This window comes from Macrobrachium rosenbergii, chromosome 1, assembly GCF_040412425.1.
Source record: "Macrobrachium rosenbergii isolate ZJJX-2024 chromosome 1, ASM4041242v1, whole genome shotgun sequence".
Taxonomy (NCBI): domain Eukaryota; kingdom Metazoa; phylum Arthropoda; class Malacostraca; order Decapoda; family Palaemonidae; genus Macrobrachium; species Macrobrachium rosenbergii.
In genome coordinates this window covers 55036785-55046857 of record NC_089741.1, presented here as the reverse complement: position 1 = coordinate 55046857, position 10073 = coordinate 55036785, and the positions used below count along the sequence as shown (strand labels likewise).

At 34.9% G+C, this 10073-nt stretch overlaps 1 protein-coding gene across 3 annotated transcripts in view; it reads left to right on the top strand.

Moving 5' to 3' along the window:
* The window catches only part of singed (fascin domain-containing protein singed), a 369629-nt gene that overhangs the window by 246789 nt on the left and 112767 nt on the right, over nt 1-10073 (top strand). For 2 of the 3 annotated variants that reach the window (XM_067103402.1, XM_067103413.1), the window contains one exon: nt 6014-6073. Coding sequence is in view for 1 of the 3 variants with exons in the window: in XM_067103385.1 (XP_066959486.1) it covers nt 9294-9314 (21 nt within the window). In the remaining 2 variants the exon portion in view is untranslated. Of the gene's footprint in view, nt 1-6013; nt 6074-8978; nt 9315-10073 lie in introns of those variants that run through there. The other variant, XM_067103385.1, reaches the window with a different exon arrangement.

Genomic DNA, 10073 nt, shown 5'->3' with positions numbered 1-10073 from the left:
GTTTTGGTGTGGCAATACTGTTGAAATCAATCAGTCAGTCAGTCAGTTAATCTGTATTTTTTTTTATCACAGCCGACTTTCATTCAGTTCAGTATGTGCAACTGATTTAGTGCTTTAAATGAAGATCTGGAGATACCTTGAGAGTTTACTCACAATATTGTATTTCCATGTTCTTGGATGCAAAGTTGGTTATTTGTATATTTGCAGATGACATTGAATAAGTATTAACCGTGAAATAATAATAATAATAATAATAATAATAATAATAATAATAATAATAATAATAATAATAATAATAATAATAATAATAATGCGTAATCCTAGGAAGAGGTTTTCATTGCCATGCTACATTCATGACCATAAATCGTAAAATTTTTTTTTTTTCTTATAAAGGCAGGCATTCGTTTAAACGTAATTGAGGGTGGTCTCAGATGTGATTGTTCAAGGTAATTAGTGAAGGGGAAAATGCTCTACTCATTGTGAAAATGGGCGAGAAAGACTACGGACCATATGGAACGTTGAAAAACGTAACAAGGGCCCATATGGATGGCCCTATGGTAACATATCATGAACTCATTTACTTTTTAAGTGAAAATAGAAATTTTGAATTGCACGGTCATTAACGGTTTATACAACAACGGTGGCAATCAAATTAGAAATGAGAAAGTTTCTTTCGTGTTCTAATTAATGCCGCAGTGACACTCGAGTTAATGAAACCCTATCCGAATTGGTCACTTTTCCAAAAATGAATTATGCTTCATTAATGTCATGAGGGTGACTCCACTAATTTATGTCCCCCCCCCCTCATTACCTGATTCGTAATCGAAAATCTATGCCTTAATTTGATGACTTAGCCTTTTTTTTTATTAAATCAAAACTTTTTGAATCATGATTGATACTCTGGGATTTCCAAAATTGCGTCAACATTTGTTTCTTCTTTGTTCATTTACCTTTTCTCTCTGGAGACTGTTTAAAGCACTCAGGGTAGTTTGCTGTGACAGTACTTTGGAGTATATGGAGTTTTAAATCTTAATTCCGAAGTACAGAGGTTAAATAAAGGTAATCTCTGAAATAATGCGAATACTGAATAAAAGCTGTGGAGGCAACAATACTAAAGGATACGAAGTCGACAGAACTCAGTCGGTATGACCCTGAGTTTAGATATTGTCTGTAGGATTTATTTGTTGATTTATGTAATTACACACACACATATATATACATTATATATATATATGTATGTATGTATATATATATATATGTGTGTGTGTGGGTGGGTGTGGGTGTGGGTGTGGGAGTAGGTGTATACATTCAGTTATGCTTATGTAATTGAACGTCTGGGACTACTTACATTTTAGTGGCCTATGGGAATATAAAAGAGATGTTCATAATCATTTTCTTGATTTATTGAAAATGACTGTGATAACTTAGAATAATTGCACATGTAACATAATGAGAGTCCATTTTCAGATGAAATAAGAAATAAGGAAAAAATACCTAAATTCCACAAAAAAATACACATTTCAATCAAGCACATGATATATGTACAGATGTGCAGTGATCAGCTACAAACTGTAAAAGTAGGTATGACATAAGTCTCTTGAAAACCGGATATTTAATCCAATTATCGCGAGAAAATGTAGAAAATGTAATATGTAATTAACTGTGCGATAATGAGGATATGGATACATCTTTGAGGTTATAGATTTAACAAAACTGGGAACGTTATCAAATTGTATAACTAAACTGCTGTGTGGTATTAAATAGTACCTCCTTAATGATAGCTAATTTGTAACTTGCTTTAGCTCGGGCTGCAATCCTGGTATTTTTTGTCATTTTCTTTTGGTGTAGATTAATTCTCTTTCCGATGGCTTAATGTTAATCTTTTGGAGAGTGTTGAAAGCGTTGCTTCCACTGCCCTGGGTATTTATCCGCCGCGCGGAGCTTCAGGAGGGGACAATTATGATGACGTCACTTCGGTTTGCTGCAAACCGGACACATTGCAGTTCAGGTTCTGAAGCCTAATGAGTGTGATATCTTGACCTCAGTATAATAAAGTGTAATTTTAAAGCTTTGGTTTGATCATTATTCTTAACATTAAATTCAACAGTTTCGTTTAAAACAATTTCTTGTTGGTCGTCCTACAAACCTGAGATATATATCTGTATATAGCATATATATATATATATATATATATATATATATATATATATATATATATATATATATATATATATATATATATATATATATATATATATATATATATATATATATATATATGTATGTATGTATATATACATATACATATATATATTTATATATATATATGTATGTATATATATATATACATATATATATATTATATATATATATGTATGTACGTATGTCTGCATATAGTATATACATAAATACAGAGAGAGAGAGAGAGAGAGAGAGAGAGAGAGAGAGAGAGAGAGAGAGAGAGAAATCGTATGGGCCTTTGTTTCTGGCGTTAATGGTCGAAAGCGACGTGAAAGCACAGAAACGATACAAAGGAAGTCAGATCTCATCAGTCTTTTCGCACCAGGGAGGCGAGAAAACGACGATAAACGAGAGATAGGAAAGAAATCTGTAAAGTGGAAATCTGTCAAGTGGCTGAAATGGAGTCTGGTTTTAGACAGGATCTGCCTTTGTTCACGAAAGTTTTGTTTCATTCTGAAAATCGTGAATCGAAGATTGTTTTGTGTTTTAGTTCTGGTTTATCTTGTTTCGTTTTGGATTTGTATGTTGCCGAATACACGATGCTGACAAGTAATTCAGGTGGTAAACACCTAAGGTAAATTTATATATTTTTTTACAAAACGAACAATGTGTCCGTTTCGTATTTTTGTGGTTGTCGATGATTAAGCTAGATGAACGGGAATCTTGCCATGCTAAATACACGATTTTGATAAGTAATTCAGGTGGTATATACCTAAGAGAAATTTATTGATTTCTTTTAAAGAACGAATAATGCGTCCGTTTCGTATTTTGTGGTTGTCGATGGTTAAGCTAGATAAACTGGAATTCTCTCTCTTCAACTCTTTACTTCTTTCTTCTTCTTTCTCTCTCTCTCTTTTGCCACCTAACCTTTACTTTCTCCTTTATTCACTCCACCGTCTTTATATTACTTTCTACTGTAAAGGATGACGTAATAGAAAGACTGGGTATGCACCAGTTTTTGTCGAGTCATGTTGGAGAAGCGAAACGGTAAAGTTCTTTGTGCAGATTTAAGAGAGAGAGAGAGAGAGAGAGAGAGAGAGAGAGAGAGAGAGAGAGAGAGTGTGTGTGTGTGTGTGTCTCTGGCATAATTTTATTCTTTTTATGATTTGTTCTCTCAGAGTCCAAAATAAGTATGTTGCACAAGGGAAAAGAAATTGTTGAGCCAATTTCATATAAGTTATTGTATTATTTGACTTCAAGAGCTGATTGAACTGGAGATATAACGGAGATTGTTTGATTGGTTATAGAGGAGTCTTATATACAAGCTTCCAACAATGGCATTCTTATGTAGTGACGCGCGATGATTGTATATTGAGTAAGGTAAATTTATTTACAGTGGGAAAAGACAATGATGTAATGAAATAAGATAATTTTATTTTGAGACTGGAATCGGCTTAAATGACTATGTCTCCGGCAAAGTTAGTCTTATATTTTATTTTGGATATTAAATCATTTTGTTGTGTAACATGTTTTAATTTACTCTATGTCAAAACGCACCAGCTGGAGTGCAAAGTTAAAATTAATAAGTAACGCTTATTCGCCTGCTAATATATTGCGAAACCAAAAATGTGAAAGCTCCTTGTATTCTTAATACGCATAATTATCCTTGATATGAGTAATGGGATTTTTTAATCCAGTTTTCTTCGAATGGTAGACTATTTTCTTCATTTATCGAAAGAAAAGTCATTGGCAGGTAAATACAATAATGTGTTCATTTTTAACTTCGAATCAAAAATATCTAGTTGATTTTCTTATTTGCTTTAAGTATATTATTATTATTATTATTATTATTATTATTATTATTATTATTATTATTATTATTATTATTATTATTTATTATTATCTTGCTTTACCGTGTGTTCCGTTTTAGATGGATTATTTGGTGATTTTTAGTTGAACATAGCTTAATAAATGTCTGATAATGCCAACTATTAAGCCATTTTTTTCCTCTTTTATGATAAATCTGATATTATCGGAACCTGATTAAGCAATTTAACTGTTTCGTTGCTCGAGTTTTCTTTCGTTTCATTTTGGAAGGGGATTGCAGTAAAAGTGTTTCCGTCCACGTCTGGTGATGAAGAAACTGGCCAGAACACCCTGGCGATTTTATAATTAACCATTAACTCTCTCTGCTAGAAAATGCAGTAGAAGTGAGACTTCAGTTTTTTTTTATCATTTTGAGAAAAACAGTAGAGAAATGGGTGAATGGTACAATCAGTTTTCGTTTTAGATGGAAGGACAAAGAAATAGATTCATAAAACCAGATATTATATATATATATATATATATATATATATATATATATATATATATATATACATACATATATATATATATATATATATATATATATATATATAAGGTATATTTTAAAACTCTGCAAGAAATAAAAGCTAGCAACATTCTCGATTTATAAAAAGCTCTCTGGACCCACACACAAACAAAGCCACTCCAACATCTCCCAAAAACATATCAGACACCTCACGCGTCTCGAACTGTCGACCTAACCGCGCAACAACTCCTCGCTGCTGGGAGAAAGGGCGCTGGTGGCTGGTATAATACATGTACATACACTACCGGGGTCTAAGCGATGACAGGCAGGGCAGCCGATCGAGACTACGGTGTACCCCAAAGCCAAATCAAAGTCCTTCAAAGAAGGCATCGTGCTTACCCCATACGAAAGGGGGGAAAAAAGCACGTTAAAAAAAAAATAAATTAAAAGCTCTCTGGACCGGGATATATATGGTATTTGCATGACTCAAGTTCCATAAATGTTAAAGAGATGCAGACCACCCTATTTTCTCTGAGCGAATTTCAAACATAATATTTGGAACCGTATTTTGCAACGTCATCGCCGGCGAAATCGTAAGGCACAGAAAGTGGAAGAAAGTAACATTTGGCGCTAACTGTGTTTCGGATTTGTTCTGTCACGTTCGTCGACTGCTTATAAGTTTAGAATCCGCCTTTTGAGTTTTTTTTTAGCTGGTTTTATATCAGCTTAGAAATTTATTGGGTATTATGTGGATTATATGACTGATTGTGTTCGAGAGCCCAGTCACTGTGACTGACTGCAAATAAGTTACGTGTGTCTGAGTATGTTTTTTGGTCATTTATATAATGTATCTGTGGAAGTATGATGAAAATTATTTTGGTAAAATATGCAGTAAGTCAAAAGATCAAATACATCAAGAAAAATAACGGGGCAATGTCATAATTATATCACTGTATGATATGAAGTAAGTGCATGCCAAAAATAGGTAACTGTAGTACAAACTTAACAGGGCAGGATTTTAAGCACATGCTTGCATGAGTAAGACTGAAAAGCATATCTTTGGGCAGGATGTAAATGGATGCTAAAAAATAAGTTTAATCGTCATCTAAGATGTAAAAGCATGCTATGAGTGAAGAGAGAAAAAACTTGTATTTTTGAAAGATAAATTCGAAAGAGAAAAGGCATATTTGATGTTAAAAACTAGCGGTACGAATGTGCATACAAAATGTGAGTTTAGAACAAACTAATGTCTATCAAAATGGAGTGAAGTTGCTTGTCCCCCCCTCTTCCCCAACCCCCTTCCCCCTCAAAAAAAAACACTCCTTGAACTCAAATCATCTAAAAAAAAAAAAAATTGCTTTTGCCTACTTACCGTAGAAAAGCCAAGATAGTTGATAAATTTTATTTACTTGTTTATTTGCTCATTCATAGTCAGTTAAATAAGGTCACCTCTGATAAGACTGAATATGATACTAATGTATTTTCTCATTTATATTCCAGATCAGAACCTTCGACTCGAGTCATAAGTTGAGAAATCGAACTCCTCTTATCTGTTGAAATGTGAGTAATCCTTGTCCAGAATGATATGACATTTTTAAAATGATTTTATAACTTTATTATGAGTTTTTACGGAAACTTATTTTCAGTTGTATTTTGGGAAAGAACTTGAAAGCTTTTTTTGTTTTTCATTTGGATTTGAAATGCAAGTGTCGGGGATTTTGTTAGACATTGTTTATATACATATATATATATATATATATATATATATATATATATATATATATATATATATATATACATACATATACATACATACATATATACATATATATATACATATATATATGTATATATATGTTATGAATGTGCATGTATATATATATATATAGTATATATATATATATATATATATATATATATATATATATATATATATATATATATATATATATATATACATGCTCTTTATAATTAGCTCTATATTTATGTAAAAGAACAAACATAAATACATTTTAGATCACACACTAAGGTTATTGACCCATTAACATGAGACTTACAGATATTTTACGATATATATTGTTCAGTTAATTATGATTTTTTTTTTTCAAAAGCACCTAAAAAAAATGGCGTTTCCTTTACCGATAGGCATGAACTATAAGTTGAATGATGCAAGATCGTCATTATTATCTTTTGTGAGGTAATATGAATCCTGTATAGCCAAAGTAATCTTTGTTAATTGTGCTCAGAGATAATCTGAACGCATTAAGGTAGGCTATTTAGATAAGCTGAATTTGATAAGGTCATGTCTGTTATTAATTTCTGAGAGATAATGTGGTTCCTGCATGAAGGTGATCAGTGTTCATTGTGTTCAGAGATATTCTGAATTCATCAAGATAATTTGAACATGGCGTATCATCGCGCTAAGAAAAACATTAACCCAGAGCTAATCCAAATACATCAAGATTAATTTTTATGTTGAGATACAGTGTTTTGCCTAGATGATGTTTTGTCATATATTATTTTAAAAGTTTGAAGGGTAATCTGTCTCGTTCTTTTGAGTTCAAATGTAGTTTGTCTTTGGGACTACTATGCTCAACAATTAAGTATAGATATTTTTCATATGAATATTTTTCCCGGATACTGAGTGACCGAAATGTAAATGAATAACTTCAAACTAATGGATTTGTTTATATTAGTTATGTTTCCTTAGCTTTATTCTTAATATAAGTAATCTAATCATATACTCAGATTTTGCCAGAGCGATGATATTCAAGTTTAAACTTTCTTCAGAGAAAATGTTAGTGTGCACGGATGTGTAAAATTTTCATTCGATTAATCAATAAAATTAGGGAGGTGTAGGAACCAAAATAATCTTCAAAACATATTACAGGAACTCCAGACATAGTTCCTTTGCTTTAAGAGTTAAATGCAAAAGCAATTACCGTTCTATATTTAGAATAACAGGAGAGACTCCAGTGCTTATTTTGCTCTAAACAGCTACCAACTTTATGGGTAATTTCCTCCTGTCAATAATGAGTCATAATCTGCTCTGTTAGTTTGTTTATCGTGTGCGTTTGCCCCTTTTGTCGGTCATTATGGTTTGCCATCCTTTGCGGTTAGGAAGGAGAAATTTATGGACTGTCTGTGCATGATCGTGACATTGATGTTGGTGAATCGCCAACCATGAATTTTGGTTGTCTCTCCGATAAATGACAACCAGGAAGGCATATGGTGGTTCTGGTGGGTGGTGGACTGAAGATTCAGAGAGAGAGAGAGAGAGAGAGAGAGAGAGAGAGAGAGAGTGAGTGGTGTGGTAGGGGGGTGAGAAGGGGGAAATGGAAAGTTGGGAGTAAGGGGAAATTAATTCCCCGTAATTGCAGAAAGGTTTCCCCTGGCAGCTGGACACGTATTTTCCCCTTTTGCGGTTTTAATGTGTTTTGCCTTGATGTCCCACGGGAGATTTTTTCCGCATTCATTTTTATTCCTTCGGGGTTTTGTTTCTCTGTGTAATTTAACGACATTCACAATTTTGCAGACTTTGGGCTTTGTTGAAAAGTTATTGCAGCTTGGGATTTGTGGTCACTTGTCTAGCGAATATTAATTTGTGGCGAGGGACAGTCTCTCTCTCTCTCTCTCTCTCTCTCTCTCTCTCTCTCTCTCTCTCTCTCTCTCCTTCTTGCGTGCAGGCGCTTATTTTTTCTAGTGTGTTTTGCAAGCACTGCTTGTTATTCCGTAATGCACTCCTAAGCGAATCTAAGCGCTGAAGTTAGATAGGGCCAAACGCACTGTGTTCAGGCAGTGTCACATTGTGGTTGTGAAATTATTTGGAGTGTTGCAGAAGGAAACATGCTAATTGACCTTGGAATGATGAAACTGGAGTTGCAAAAACAGAGGCAGTCGACACTGATGGCGAAAGAGACACAGGACAGAAAAATGATGAAGGATCATTTGTTTTATGTCATTTTCCAGTGATCGGATCAGGAGGAATCTTTAAATCCTTCCCAAGGCTGGGGTGCGGTCACCTGTAGTAACTGCCGCATGAAAATTTCGACCATGCGTTGTCGGACAGCTGTTGATGCGGGCACGTAGGCGTAGATGAGGTTCTTTTTTCGTCCCCGCAACGTCCGGACAGACAGCCGTATTCATACACACAAGACACGGCTGATCGTATCCGGCGAACCATCTGCTGCCTCACACAGTTACCTACTTTCACGCAACTCAGCGCATCTGACGCGCACGCCTCTCTTGCCTGCCTAGTACTACTCCTTTACCTCTCGTTCTCCCCAGCCCCCTCCCACCCCCCTCCGACTCCTTTCCTCATGCAATGGACTTTCAACCACTCATAACGGGTCTTTTGTCTCGGAACGTTATTCTCATTGGCTTTCACTGACCATGGGCTGGGATGATGGCAGGTGCGGCCGGCCCTTTGCCTCTCTCGCTCTGTGGATGGGCGTGATGCATCTCTCCCGTTCGTTTGCCGAGAGTTGAGGAGCTGCCGCAAAGAAACTTTCTTGGACAGTTCTTCTGTAGCGGCCACGGCGTTAGCACCCGAAATATTTGACTGAACCACGCGCAGTCCCTGCCTTGGCTTCCTCCATCGTCTGGTCGCTCGCTCTCTTGTGTGTGAATACCTCAGTGCTGGAAATATCCTAAGACTCTTTTCCTTTAGACGTTTGTCGAAGGACTGTAAAACAAATCCCGTGACTTGTAACTGTCACTCAGTTGAGATAAAAGTTATATTAGTGCCTTCGTGAGTGCCAGTCTCAATCCCGACGCCAACATGAGGGAATACTACTCCATGGTACAGTAACATTCAAGTTTAGTTTTATGTTTTATGGCTTCGTCGTAAAACATGTAAAGGATTATTTACAGCTAGGTATGAGGTGTAATCCGAACTTCATTGTTAGTGGCCTTCATTGTTACATGAGATGCTTACCACAGCGTGTCACTACAGATTTTGGTTGACAAGACATTTATTTTTATATATTTTTTTTTCTATTTTGTGAGGAGTTGGAATATAAGGGTACCAGTCAGCTAGTATGTATTTAATTTTTATTCGATATTGTATATTTGTTTCTTCAAAAGTGCTCTGAAATATAGTACATGATTCAGTACTAGCCTTGTTATTTGGTATAATGCAAGGTATGACTCGTGAAATTGTGAGATTTATTCATTTTTGTGTGCATAGGAAATTAAGGAAAACGTCGAAATTGATATTAATTTTCTGGGCTGTCATTCAGTGGGAGTAATATAGGAATCAGATACTCTTAGTAAAAAAAACAAAACGAGTAAAAAATCAGTTTTACTTATTAAAAATTATCACGTATTTATTTTTAAAAAAATCATAACAGATTAACCAGTTCTTCTCAGTTCAAAATATAGAACCCTCTCAGCTGAACTTCAACGCGTTAGCCAGAAGTGATCTCGACCACGCAGCGTGCGTGCGCGCGTGAATCGGTTGCGTGTTTGTCCTTGAACTTGACTTGGCTTCCTTTTAGTTTATTCTTAACCATAACCATCCTCTGGCTGAATGAACCGCTACTCAAACGTTGTCATTAAA